Source organism: Salvelinus namaycush, unplaced genomic scaffold (genome assembly GCF_016432855.1).
Source record: "Salvelinus namaycush isolate Seneca unplaced genomic scaffold, SaNama_1.0 Scaffold25, whole genome shotgun sequence".
Taxonomy (NCBI): Eukaryota; Metazoa; Chordata; class Actinopteri; order Salmoniformes; family Salmonidae; genus Salvelinus; species Salvelinus namaycush.
The window spans coordinates 594,090-609,172 of record NW_024059341.1 but is presented as its reverse complement, the minus strand read 5'-3'; the positions used below and the strand labels follow the sequence as shown (position 1 = coordinate 609,172).

At 43.7% G+C, this 15,083-nt stretch overlaps 2 protein-coding genes across 2 annotated transcripts in view; one reads left to right on the top strand and one right to left on the bottom strand.

Moving 5' to 3' along the window:
• The window catches only part of LOC120039065 (NEDD4-binding protein 3-A-like), a gene marked incomplete at its 3' end in the record, with an annotated part of 78,568 nt that extends 77,743 nt beyond the window's left edge, over window positions 1-825 (bottom strand). Inside the window, exon 1 of the mRNA XM_038984591.1 lies at window positions 652-825. The remainder of the gene's footprint in view (window positions 1-651) is intronic.
• An 11,700-nt stretch (window positions 826-12,525) lies between these two features.
• On the top strand, window positions 12,526-14,037 carry LOC120039057 (forkhead box protein I1-ema-like). Its single transcript, XM_038984584.1, has 2 exons — window positions 12,526-13,117; window positions 13,469-14,037. Exons 1-2 carry the CDS (start codon window positions 12,526-12,528, stop codon window positions 14,035-14,037), a joined length of 1,161 nt encoding a protein of 386 aa, XP_038840512.1.
• Window positions 14,038-15,083: the final 1,046 nt, after the last annotated feature.

The following is a 15,083-nucleotide window of genomic DNA, read 5'->3' as shown; positions in this document are numbered from 1 at the left end:
GGAACCTGTCTGGCAGAAATGCAATGTGTCTGCTTTTCTAGCATTATACGTGGACCATTAAAATGATCATGTATAAATTGCAATTTTCCATGTGCCAATAATGTCTACAGTGCTTTAAGCGATCCGAGTCCACACAGCTGGAGCGACGCGGGCTGCACATCGCTTCCTTCAGCTATTTGGGCAACAAAATCGATCAGAATCCTGTAAAATTGGCAGGATAACTGAGTAGGCTACAATATAAGTAGGTGGTCCGACGCATTCAAGGCCGCGGGAGGGAGTTTAACATTTGACTTAAACAAAGAGAAGATAGTAATCATTTAACTAACTGGTTATAAACTGCTGTGATTTGGCGATAGTTGCAAGACACTGGCGATTAGCCTCGGTTGCGGTGTATTTCATATTTTCTTGGCTAGGCTAAATTAATCGGCCCCGTGCATGTTCGCCAGGGACGTCGGTATGTGGGTAAAGTATCTGTAAAAACTTCTGAATAGCATTTCAATTAGCCGGTGATCTAACCTGAGTAAAAAAACTCAGTTTGCAGAAGAACGTGAGTCCAAATTCGGAAACATTGTTGTGGTTGTGGGAGCAGAATGCATTACAGTGCTGCTGCTGCAGCAAGTGCAAGACAATAACAAATACATTGGCGCTTACCATATTTTGTATGCAGATTCTTTCTCAGGCAATATATGTTTCGTTTGGTAGGCAATCAACTGAATACCTATAAAATCCGTTGTATAGAGTTTGCATCCCTAGGGACTTTGCAGAGAAGACAGATTTTCGCTATGGCCACTGCAGAATGAACCACTGCCGCCTGCTCGCTGTCTCTTTCCCTCTCTGTGATTTGAACTGCGCTGCGCAGAGAAAGTGGTTAGTTAAAAAAGGGGGAGGCATGGGGAGGAGGGAGAAAATCGAACCCGGCCTGTCCTGTGCCGGATCTTGGGAGTGTAGGAACACTGGCGCTACTTAGTGGTACAATCATGAATTGACAGGCATTTGAGAGAGGCTTATCTCAACATACAATAACTGAATCAGCTTTATTCGCCAAGTACATTAACGTACCAGGAATTTGACCAGGTGAAATAGTGCTGCCACAATAAACATAATATATAGACGAATAATTTACACCGAGTACATTTACATGTACCAGGAATGAGAAGAAAATAAATCCTCAGGTGTCAAGTGAAAATGGTAGTTTATGTAATGAGGTTCACCGACCACAAGATGGCACTGTTGCACTAGACAAACACCAGGGTCATGGTAGTCTTACATAGCCATACCTCCAAAATCACGTTTTTGTCACGCCTCCTGGTTCTCGACGATGCTTGCTAGGTTCATGGCCACGCACCACTAGGGTTGGTGTGTGGCCACAATACAAAACTCATGGAGATCCTATAATTCACAATTATATATGCTTTCTATGTAGTTCTCCCCACCCCTGTTGGTCCTCACTGACACATATACATATGTTCGCACGCACACACACACACACACACACACACACACACACACACACACACACACACACACACACACACACACACACACACACACACACACACACACACACACACACACACACACACACACACACACACACACACACACACACACACACACACCAGAGGCTGCTGGTGGGAGGAGCTATAAGAGGTCAGGCTCATTGTAATGTCTGGAATAAATGGAACAGTATCAAGCATGTGGTTTCCATGTTTTACGTAGGAAGCCGTTCCATAAAAGTCTTAACAATGAGCCCCTCCTCCTATAGCTCTCCCCACCAGCCTCCTCAGACGCACACACAGTTTGTATAAATGTAGCTGTGTGTGTTTCAGGATGGAGCGTTTCTGTTGAGGGACAGTTCCAAGGGCTCTTCTGAGCAGCTCTACACCCTCATGGTGCTGAACCAAGGCAAGGTCTACAACATCCAGATACATCACCAAGGCAACATATACCACCTGGGCACCGGCCTCATGGGTAGCGAGGTGAACAAACAGCCCCCTCTCTCTGCTCTGTCAAGGAGTCCACTCATAAATTAGAATCCTAAGCTTATTTTTTTAAATATATTTAAGGTATTTCATGATGTTATTTAACAGATGATGAGAGAATGGCAGTGGGAAAAGATAAAGGTTGTCTCCAATCAAGTGGGATTTGAACCTATGTTACTGAACAGATAGGTTCAAATCCCACCTGAGGCTATGCTACAGAACAGATAGCCTCAGGCGGGATTTGAACCTATGTTACTGAACAGATAGGTTCAAATCCCACCTGAGGCTATGCTACAGAACAGATAGCCTCAGGCAGGATTTGAACCTATGTTGTTGAGCAGATAGCCTCAGGTGGGATTTGAACCTATGTTATTGAACAGATAGCCTCAGGCTGGATTCGAACCTATGTTATTGAACAGATAGCCTCAGGCGGGATTTGAACCTATGTTATTGAACAGATAGCCTCAGGCGAGATTTGAACCTATGTTATTGAGCAGATAGCCTCAGGCGGGATTTGAACCTATGTTATTGAACAGATAGCCTCAGGCTGGATTCGAACCTATGTTATTGAACAGATAGCCTCAGGCGGGATTTGAACCTATGTTATTGAACAGATAGCCTCAGGCGGGATTTGAACCTATGTTATTGAACAGATAGCCTCAGGCAGGATTTGAACCTATGTTATTGAACAGATAGCCTCAGGCGGGATTTGAACCTATGCCATATTCAACCAATCCCTATCCCAGTCTGTTGTCCCCACATGCTTCAAGATGGCCACCATTGTTCCTGTTCCCAAGAAAGCTAAGGTAACTGAACTAAATGACTATCGCCCCATTGCACTCACTTCTGTCATCATGAAGTGCTTTGAGAGACTAGTCAAGGATCATATCACCTCCACCCTACCTGATACCCTAGACCCACTCCAATTTGCTTACCACCCCAATAGGTCCACTGACGATGCCATCACACTGCACACTGCCCTAACCCATCTGGACAAGAGTAATACCTATGTCAGAATACTGTTCATCGACTACAGCTCAGCATTTAACACCATAGTACCCTCCAAACTCGTCATTAAGCTCGAGACCCTGGGTCTCGACCCCGCCCTGTGCAACTAGGTCCTGGACTTTCTGACGGGCCACCCCCAGGTGGTGAAGGTAGGAAACATCATCTCCACCCCGCTGATCCTCAACACTGGGGCCCTACAAGGGTGCGTTCTCAGCCCTCTCTTGTACTCCCTGTTCATCCATGACTGCATGGCCATGCACGCCTCCAACTCAATCATCAAGTTTGCAGACGACACTACAGTGGTAGGTCTGATTACCAACAATAACGAGACGGCCTACAGGGAGGAGGTGAGGGCCCTCGGAGTGTGGTGTCAGGAAAATAACCTCACACTCAACGTCAACAAAACAAAGGAGATGATCGTGGACTTCAGGAAACAGCAGAGGGAGCACCCCCCTATCCACATCGACAGGACATTAGTGGAGAAGGTGGAAAGTTTTAAGTTCCTCGGCGTACACATCACGGACAAACTGAAATGGCCCACCCACACAGACAGCGTTGTGAAGAAGGCGCAACAGCGCCTCTTCAACCTCAGGATGCTGATGAAATTTGCCTTGTCATCTAAAACACTCACAAACCTTTACAGATGCACAATCGTGACCATCCTGTCTGGCTGTATCACCGCCTGGTATGGCAATTGCACCGCCCTCAACTGCAAGGCTCTCCAGAGGGTAGTGCTGTCTGCACAACGCATCACCGGGAGCAAACTACCTGCCCTCCAGGACACCTACAGCACCCGATGTCACATGAAGCCCAAAAAGATCATCAAGGACAACAACCACCCGAGCCACTGCCTGTTCACCCCACTATCATCCAGAAGGCGAGGTCAGTACAGGTGCATCAAAGCTGGGACCGAGAGACTGAAAAACAGCTTCTATCTCAAGGCCATCAGACTGTTATACAGCCATCACTAACATTGAGTGGCTGCTGCCAACATACCGACTCAAATCTCTGGCCACTTTAATAAATGTATGTAATAAATGTATCAGTCACTTTAAATAACGGCACTTTAATAATTTTTACATATCCTACATTACTCATCTCATATGCATATACCGTATTCTACACCATCTACTGCATATTGCCTATGCCGCACGGCTATCGCTCATCCATATTTATATATGTACATATTCTTACTTCATCCCTTTACATTTGTGCGTATAAGGTAGTTGTTGTAAATTTGTTAGATTACTTGTTAGATTTTACTGCATAGTCGGAACTAGAAGCACAAGCATTTCGCTATACTCATATTAACATCTGCTAACCATGTGTATGTTACCAATACGATTTGATTTGACCAACTACATACACATGCTTTCTCCTCTTCTCCTAATCTTCTCCTCCTTCACTTCTCCATCTTCTCCTTCTTCCTCCCCCTCCTCTTCTTCTCCCTCCTCTTCCCCCTCATCCTCCTCTTCCTCCTCATCTTTAATCTCCTCTTCTTCCTCCTCCTCTATATCTTAATCCTCTCCTCCTTCTCTCCTCCCTCACTCCTCAGCTTGAGGTCCAGTCTTGGGCCAGGTCACCCCCTGTTCCACTCTGTTCAGAGAGGCCATCTTGTCTGGGTGGCTGAAGCACACGATCAGGTCACACTGTCTCAGCTGGGTCCGCACTACGAGACACAACAGAAGAAGAAAAGAAAATATATCCCTGTACAAAATCCAATCCAATACGAAAGGAGAGCTGAACGATTTTCTTCTTATAGGTAACAAGAAACCCCATAAGAAAATCAAGAGGGAAAATGTCTACCAGTTCATTATTTATAATAAGATACAGATGTTAAAATAATGTTAATGTCTCAGATTAAGATGTCATATTATTGTTGTGTCCCAGGGACATACTGTATATATATACAGTTGAAGTCGGAAGTTTACATACACATTAGCAAAATACATTTCAACTCAGTTTTTCACAATTCCTGACATTTAATCATAGTTAAAATTTCATGTCTTAGGTCAGTTAGGATCACCACTTTATTTTAAGAATGTGAAATGTCAGAATAATAGTAGAGAATGATTTATTTCAGCTTTTATTTCTTTCATCACATTCCCAGTGGGTCAGAAGTTTGGATACACTCAAATAGTATTTAGTAGCATTGCCTTTAAATGTTTAACTTGGGTCAAATGTTTCGGGTAGCCTTCCACAAGCTTCCCACAATAAGTTGGGTGAATTTTGGCCCATTCCTCCTGACAGAGCTGGTGTAACTGAGTCAGGTTTGTAGGCCTCCTTGCTCACACACGCTTTTTCAGTTCTGCCCACACATTTTCTATAGGATTGAGGTCAGGGCTTTGTGATGACCACTCCAATACCTTGACTTTGTTGTCCTTAAGCCATTTTGCCACAACTTTGGAAGTATGCTTGGGGTCATTGTCCATTTGGAAGACCCATTTGCGACCAAGCTTTAACTTCCTGACTGATGTCTTGAGATGTTGCTTCAATATATACAGATCATTTTCCTTTCTCATGATGCCATCTATTTTGTGAAGTGCACCAGTCCCATCTGCAGCAAAGCACCCCTGAAAACATGATGCTGCCACCCCTGTGCTTCATGGTTGGGATGGTGTTCTTCGGCTTGCAAGCCTCCCCCTTTTTCCTTCAATCATAACGACGGTCATTATGGCCAAACAGTTCTATTTTTGTTTCATCAGACCAGAGGACATTTCTCCAAAAAGTACGATCTTTGTCCCCATGTGCAGTTGCAAACCCTAGTCTGGCTTTTTTATGGCGGTTTTTGAGCAGTGGCTTCTCCTTGCGGAGTGGCCTTTCAGGTTATGTCGATATAGGACTCGTTTTACTTTGGATACAGATACTTTTGTACCTGTTTCCTCCAGCATCTTCACAAGGTCCTTTGCTGTTGTTCTGGGATTGATTTGCACTTTTCGCACCAAAGTACATTCATCTCTAGGAGACAGAACGTGTCTCCTTCCTGAGCGGTATGACGGCTGCGTGGTCCCATGGTGTTTATACTTGCGTACTATTGTTTGTACAGATGAACGTGGTACCTTCAGGTGTTTGGAAATTGTTCCCAAGGATGAACCAGACCTGTGGAGGTCTACAATTACTTTCCTGAGTTCTTGGCTGATTTCTTTTGATTTTCCCATGTCAAGCAAAGAGACACTGAGTTTGAAGGTAGGCCTTGAAATACATACACAGTTACACCTTCAGTTGACTCAAATGATGTCAATTTGCCTATCAGAAGCTTCTAAAGCCATGACATAATTTTCAGGAATGTTCCAAGCTGTTTAAAGGTAATGTCAACTTAGTGTATGTCTAGTCAGAGAGCGCAGCATGATGGGAACGATTACTACAACCTGACTGTGAGTCCCAAATGGCACCCTATTCACTTTCAACTGCACTACTTCTGGCCAGGGTCCATATGTCAACAAGTATTGAACTATGTAGGGAATAGGGTGCCATTTAGGACACAGCTGACTGTTGTAGTGCTGAAAGCTTATTTGCCCACTAACCATCTCCCTTGGCAGAGACAAGACACAGCTTCATATCTTCACATCAAATCATCTCATAATGAGACTGGCTGTAATAGCCTCCACGCATCTCCCCATATCCAACACATCAACTGGAGGCCTATCCTATCCAAAGGCCATCGATAAACCACATGGCAAATTGTGAGACGTTGAGCATCTGAACATCATGGCTGAATTGCACAGCGGTTTGTTGGCCGGCGGGTCGAAATCCTATTTGGATGCGTAGGAGGAAGATCACATTTCAGAGGTAACGCAAGAGTTACATCACTAGATTTGCATAGTATCTATACATTAGAATGCTGGGTGAGTCCCAAATGACACCCTATACCCATAGTGCACTACTGTTGACCAGAGCCCAACAGACATACAGTACGTACATGCAAGTCTGTCCAGACACTCAGACATGGAGTCCAGGCCCTTCAGAATGTGGTCCAGATCAGTAGAGTCACCCTGTTCTGTGCTCCTCCCTCTTCTCTCCATCTGAAACACCACAGACAACTAGATTACATTCAGTCAGTACAGCTATGCCATGTCAACCTGCATGGCCACTGATTCACATAGAAATCCATACAGTAGTCTGGTATATTCATATCTCATATTCATTGACGTAGGCCTACTACTCTGAACAATTCAAACTGTGAAGTAGAAAGTGTACAGTACCATGACTGCTGGGGGTATGACTGGGATATGACTATCAAGATATAGAATGCCAACATGTGTATGCACATTCTACCAAACACATTTGGCATCCCAATAAACAAGCCAATGGTCAACATTCTCATTCAAGCTTTTTAATAAAAAATTTGACAAACAGGCAAACCACAAATGAATAACAATCACAACAACACTATAGTGCCTTGAACACCCTGTCCAGAGACGTATCATACACATTCTATAACAGGTACTTAACACACAACCACAATCTGTATACAACAGCACCATACAACAGCCTGCTGCTCAGCTTAGACAGCATGCAGTATGGGGCTGGAGACATCTATCTCTATCACCTATCTCCAGTGGTTTCCGCTTCTGTCAGAGAGAAACAGACTGCTGCTGCAGATATGAGACTGTAGTCTACTGTACATACAACTGTAACAACGTTGTAGCCAAGCATACAGAGCACGGGCTACTAGCTTTGGATTAAGGTCCATTTCAGAACTGCAGACATTCCTGGTGAAGTGGGGAGGAGGTGGTATCCATCCCCTGGTCTAGGTCACTCCTCCATCCACTTCCCCATCCCCTGGTCCTTTCCCAGTTCCTGTCTCCGGTTCGGCTCCTGTTCCCCAGGGAAGCTACAAATGACAGCCCTGCAGCGGAGGAAGTCTTCCTCAAGCCTCCGTAGGGAGTCCCCCAGATCAGGACTGGTCCACTGCATCCCCATGTCATTGGCCATCCATGTCAGCTGCACTGGGAAACCACAAGAGAGACAAGAGGGACAGGGCTGTCAGTGTCAGAAGTGGGCCATACAGAGTATGATTTAAAGCACAATGCAGAATTTATAATGAATTACACACACCCATCAAGTTTTAAAAATGGAACGTTAAAGAGTGGGTAGTAAATGGATAATAAGGCAATAGGGTGTTACGGTTAAAGTAAAGACCGGTAAAAAAAAAATTGTTCAGCTACTAACGATTTTGCTTAATCGTTTCTGAAAAACACAGCTACAGCTACCTACATCATCCTACAGAAAACTTAGATGTAAAAATATTCGAACACCGCCTACAACATTCAAATGGTAGAGATTACCATAATGAGACAACATACCTGATAGATGTTCTACGTCTTCAATCATTCTCTCTAAACCCTTGTTCAACTCCATTCTCTCTTCTCCACTGTCCTTTTGATGGCCGGAGAATAGGCCATCTTTAAACGCGCAATATTTATATGAAGATTCGATTCCCAAATGAATAGCCTACCAAAACCAACCAGAACGTAAGCACACTGAACATGTTTCATGGACGTAGCATAATCATAATGGATAAACAGCTAAGTAGGTCAAATGCAAGGACGTGCTTAAGCTTAAGTTTATAAACTTCAAAACGGTTTTGTTTTGATGACGTTGATTGACAGGGGTAGCTTAGCAGCTAGCTAAAATCAGTCCAGTTGGCTTGCCAAGCTAACCGTCGCAAGAATGAATCCAAAGTAAACAAATGGTAGTCAGTGAGCTTGTCAAGCTTGGATACAATAACCAACTTTAGAGTACTTCAATTAAATAGGCACCTTCTTATTTATAAATATTTACAAGTAACTAAATACTTACGATAAGCTCTAACGTTATCCGATCGGATCTAGCGGTCTATTCCTCTTATATTGGTTGTTGGTTAGAGAAATTGCGCGTGGTGCGTCTCTGTATGCCCTCGCGCACTGCAAACCTGCTGCCTCGTGCCACGGGAAACGATGTAGCTTGTATGGAAGATGGAAACATTGTTGCAAATTCACAAAACGCATGCTTGAGATTTGATGCATTGATGCATACGTCTGTGCAATTTCATATTTTCGTTCTTGTTGCACAGTGACGTAGCCAGTGGCGATTTTAGCATGTAAATCTTGGTGGGGAAAAATAAATAACAGTGGCATGCATGCCATTAAAGCCACAACACAACACTAAACAATACATTAATAGCACTATAACGGTGACAAACGGTGCCCACAAACTGTTAGGGCCTACATAAAGCTGTTCCAACAGCAGTCCCAACACATTACCACTGCTACACCTGGCTATCAGCGGAGCCTTGTCTGGCAGCGAAACAGTTCATTCAGCCTCATTTACTGCCTTTTAAACAACATAGCTGATATGGCTGACTTGCTTAAACAAATGTGGCTTCTACTGACAATTGAGATGTACAAACTATGGCATAAGGGGACAACAAGCGGATAAGAAGCAATCCGTAATTTCGATTAAGTCATTCATGAGCGAGCTAGGACGGATGTAGTCAATATAACTATTTGTTCAGCACCTTTGAAATGTACAGCAACAGAATTCAGAAGATGGGCCGTTCTTGCTGCGTTCTCCCTGTACACCAAGTCAGAACTGTACGATAAATAAAGGGGGCATATAAGCAGACAATGAAAGCTCTTACAATATTTGATGATTACATTTCTCAAACATAGGTTATAGGCTACATGTGCCCCACAGAGTGAGAACTTTAGGTGAAATTCAGATGTGAAAATAGACACAATTATTAGGGCGAGGCACATGAGGCACAGGCACATACACTTAGTATTACTTTCTTAGCTACAGTATACATATCTCCTTGGCATATTACATAATTTATGCAGCAGCATACAATACATGTTTGGACTCACCTGGTTGTGCTGTGCTCACTTGAACAGGAAGGTGGAGCGGTGGTCCTTCATGGGAAAATGTTGTCATCAAACTTTATCATCAAAGTCTGGCATTCTCTGGACTTATGGTGCTTTCAATACAACTGGGAACTCGGAAAAAAAGGTTGAATCCTGATGACGTCAGTGATCTTCAGGTCGTAGCTCTAGAAAGAGGCCCGAGTTCTGAATTTACAATTCTGAGTTGGATGAAAGTTCAAAACGTATTTTCCCAGTCGTAGCTTGTTTTTACAGAGTTCCCAGTTGTCTTGAACTCACTAAAGTCCGATTTTGCAGTTCCAAGTTAACAGTTTTTTTTTTGCACGGCACAAATCATGCCTCATTGACAGCATGGCCAATGTTGAATGTTTATCATTTTAAACTCAGAAAAGAGACCCTCATATTTTAGAGTTGGGACCATACAGCCACTCCACTGAATAGCAGACTAGTGATTGCTTTGCAATGCTTGCAGCCAGCCACTGATTCCTTCCAAACCACTCATTGTTGAATTTGCGATTTCCAACTTGTTGTGTAATGTTTATGTCCAATGGCCGATGAGCACCAATACGTTTTATCTAAAATTTCTCTTCATTATTTCTCTTCATTTAACAAGGATTAAAAAGGATTTGCCAGTAGATTGTTGACTTGATTCATGCTGATGCCTCACCGCTACTGTAGATAAAATGTGATTTGACGTCATTTTATTTGTGGCCAATGACCTTGAGTCTTCGTGGATAGGCACTTCTAATGTAACTCTATGGCAGCACCCAAGGGGCTTGAATTTTCTAGCTCTACCCTTAGACTTGGCGGTGACATAGTGTCCCCATGAGTGACAGAACACTGAGCCAATCACGGCGCAACGCTCCGTATTTTCAGCTGGCTTGCCCCCCCACCACAGAAAGCACTGATCTAGGCTGAAACACCTGCACTTTGGAGCTTCCTTACTCAAGAAAACAAAAGAGACCATGTTTGTATGCATCTTCATTAACTCAATGATATATATAATTTTTACATTGTTTGCAAACTGATATGTGACATGTATTAAAGCCAAAATAACATGCAAAACAGGAAAGCTGAGCCCCACCTGCCCAGAATGACTGGTAAGAGTGATTGAACGACGTAAGTAAAGTGAGGAATGGGAGGAGGCACACGTGTGTCAGATTAGATAAGTATAGAAACCTTTGTATCACATTTTACTTAGTGCTATCACATTTTTCCAGACGGAGGCGCCAAGTTGTAACTAAGTAACAGTTACCACTGAATCCCTAGCCTTTCATCTGTGACTGAACTTCCAAAAATAACGGCTACCTAACCACTTCTACAAAGTTATGGCAACACCAGATGAATTTGAGGGAGGGAAGAAATACCTATTTATTCTGTTTTTCAGCAACGGCGGCCTCGATATCAATCCAGCCTACTATTTAGGTTCAGAGAACAGGCATTTGGAAATTGTATAGGCCTCTTACCAGCAATCATAAATGTTTCATGAAATGTATATATAATTGTATTGTATTTTTACAATCCATTCAAATGTAATTCAATTCATACTAAGAGAAAGAGTGGGAATTCAACAAAAAGATAACTCATGTAAAAAATATACTGTGTCTGTAAAATGTATATACGTTCAGAACTTTTGTGAAACAGCACAGTTAAAAATATATGGCAAAATAAAAATCCAACTGGATGGTGTTCAGCGATAGATGGGAGGGTTTGAAGGTAGCTGAAGGGTGGGACTAATAACAACAAGATAACTATTGTAAAATACATTGTGTCCATAAAATGTACACTAAAGGTCAAAAGTTTAAGAACACCTACTCATTCAAGTTTTTTTTTTTTTTTTACTATTTTCTACATTGTAGAATAGTAGTGAAGATATCAAAACTATGAAATAACACGTATGGAATCATGTAGTAATGTAGTATTTCATAGTTTTGATGTCTTCACTTTTATTATACAATGTAGAAAATAATACAAATAAAGAAAAACCCTGGAATGAGTGTATCCAAACTTTTGACTGGTACTGTATATATTTGCAAAAAAATATGTTGGGGATTGGAAATGATGCAGACAATTATGTTGATGGAAGCTACAATCTATCTGCAGTATTAAAGCTGATCTACCCCCTAAAAAATATATAAAAAATAAATAAAGAGTGGGAATTCCTGTGGAGGGAGAGAGCCTTAAGGAACTGGCTGACAGATTGAAAAAAATGACACTCCTGTCAAAATCCTCACTTGGCTAAACAACCAATCAGGAGAAATGGGTGTTGCCAGGGACACAGATAAAAGAGTGGGACAGGTGACAGTGCTGACATTGAGCAAGGGCAAATAGTCAACAGGTAACAAGTAGAGAGAGAGAGAGAGAGAGAGAGAGAGAGAGAGAGAGAGAGAGATTGATTGATTGAGAAAGACAGACAGACAAAGAGAGAGAGCGATACCCCGGGGGCATAACTCAGACACTGAAACAGTCATCACCTTCCAAGGACCAGAACAGCACAAGTTGGAAAAGAGGCTAATTCAAACTTGAAAATATAAACTTTAAGGTTATCCTGACACCAGGAAAGGACTGAGGACTCTATTCATACCTGTCCCCAAGGAGACGACAAGGACAGCCCAAGGACAGACACACAGCAGCATCAGGAGGAGGTGAGAGAGACTACAGACTAACTGACCATGGCGTCGTTCGAACCTCAGGGCCAGTCTCCTCCTTGCTGTGGCCCCCAGTTCCCCAGCCTGGGCCAGGAACCTCCAGAACTCAGCATGTACAGTGACTGCTACTACCCCCCTCCTTCGCTCCCCAGCCCCCAGCGCACCACCCCCACCTCCTATGACTACAGCACCTCCTCCCCCAACCCTTACCTGTGGTTTAACGGATCCGGCATCAACGCTCCCCCATACCTGGCCACCACCGGGCCCCCAGGTAACCCCGGGCCCCCTTTCGTTCCCCAGCACTATGGGATGCAGAGGCCTTACCTGGGGCCCGGCGGGACAGGGGTCCCTGGGGGGGAGCTGGGCTGGTTCTCTCTGCCCTCACAGGAAGACCTGATGAAGCTGGTCCGCCCGCCCTACTCCTACTCCGCTCTCATCGCCATGGCGATCCACGGCGCCCCGGAGCGGCGGCTGACCCTGAGTCAGATCTACCAGTACGTGGCCGATAACTTCCCCTTCTACAACAAGAGCAAGGCTGGCTGGCAGAACTCCATCAGGCACAACCTGTCACTCAACGACTGCTTCAAGAAGGTCCCCAGAGACGAGGACGACCCTGGTAAGAGTCTGACGTCATTATGTGTTTGTTTTATTTTAGTTCTAAGCCCACAAAATAACCAATCAATCTAAGATATGACAGTATTTGATGGTTGATTTATTCATTTTGAATCTAACCTTGTCAAAAGTCAAAAGTCTACTTTAGTTATCATGTGTCTTTACTTTAGGTAGCCACTGGGGCGTGCCTTTAGCGTGTGTAATAGTCTTGTGATGGAACGGTAGATGAACTGTGTTTAGTAATGATAGTAGATGATGCAGTCAATAATCCATGTGTCAACCGCAAACACATTCTACTCTACCCCCCCCCCTCCTTCCCTCCCTCACTCTCTTTCCCTCACTCTCTCTCTTCCAGGTAAGGGTAACTATTGGACACTAGACCCAAACTGTGAGAAGATGTTTGACAATGGAAACTTCCGTCGTAAAAGGAAGAGGAAGTCTGATTCGCTGTCTGGAGGAGAGGGGGGGTCAGGGGGGTCGGAGCCAGGTGACCCCAACAACCGGGGGAGCCCCGAACCCCCCAGCAACCACGGGATCGACATGTCTCCCACGCCAGAGAGAATCCCCACCCCTTCAACCACAGGTCCCACCCCTTGCTTGAGCAGCTTCCTGTCTGAGATGTCTGGAGTGGTGTCAGGGGGAGCCAATGAGATCGTAGGAGATTCGCTGAACCGGGCCCTCCCCATAACCCTTACCCTGGATGGGACCCAGAGGCCTACACAGCCTGGGGGTTTTGGTAGTTACTCCCCCAGCTCGGGTGCTTCGGAGTGGGCTTCCCAGCTGCCGCCTCCCCCTGGCCTCTCCTCGCCCACCCACTCTTCCCTGGGTTACAGCAGCCCCATCCTCAGCCAGTTCAATGGGCATTTCTACCCCGGCTTGGGCTCAGCAAGCATCCTATACCCACGGGAAGGCACAGAGGTCTGAACAGACTGATAGAGGGGGAGACAGGGATGGGCAGAAGTTAGCTAGAGGTCTAAAGACACTAAAGAAAGGAGAGTGAGAAAGAGAGACAGGATTCTACCTGAGACTGAACTGAACCGTCTGCTGACACACACATACACACACAGTAATCAGTTAAAGCTGACAGGGCGGGACTCAGTTGCGTGTGACAGCAGGATGAGCAGGGCTTGGTTCCCACAGAAACAGCCGAGTCAGCATCGATGATGCTTCACGCACACAAATGCGCGCACACACACACACACCTGTTTAATCATCTATAATTGCTGACTGTCATGACTGACAGTTTTAATTTGTATATATTTTTATTGATTGTGTTTATTTTATTGTTTATATATGTTATTTTATAGTTTATGTATGTGTTTTTATCTCTGAGTGCTTGGGTCCAACATATTTGTTCAACATTGTAAAATATTGTTTTGCGATGGATGGCTCAGACCTGGGTTCAAATCCATGTGTTTTGTTATTTGAATATATTTTGCTGTGTATTTAATTATTTTCAAATACACAGCTCAAAACAAGTATTTTTATTTGAGTATTTGAATGGTTATTTGTAAAAAACAAATAGTTGACCACATTTAATTTGAAAGTATTTTCTAATATTTATTTCAAATACAATTTTTTAAATATCTGGATTAAATGCATGGGAGTATATTCGAGTCAGTGTATATGAGTATTCCCAAATAAATTCCAATATTCAACAACTTGTTTTTTCTAATAAATGTGATCTGAATACTTGTTTTCAGGAAAACGTTCTCTGAAGTGTCATCGTCTTACTCTTTTTAACTCAGAAATAAAAATCAGCCTGCTTGCCTAGTGTTGTAAGGGAATTATCTGTCTAAACAAATCTTTGTGAAAGATGATTAACGGTCTCAAACCTTCAGTGAAAAATGACCCTCCTAAAACCCACAGGTAGGACAGAAACAGTCCTGTCAGAGAAACGATGACCAGCGAACCAGGGAAACCTGCTTGTCAGGGTAACTTGATCCTACAGTATGATAAGGAAATACTGA

What these genes read in the sequence shown, in the direction of transcription:
- LOC120039057 (XM_038984584.1), top strand. Translation starts at nt 12,526, where the DNA reads ATGGCGTCGTTCGAACCTCAGGGCCAGTCTCCTCCTTGCTGTGGCCCC. An exon ending in CAGAGACGAGGACGACCCTG is followed by an intron (nt 13,118 to 13,468) that starts GTAAGAGTCTGA and finishes TCTCTCTTCCAG; the next exon opens with GTAAGGGTAACTATTGGACA.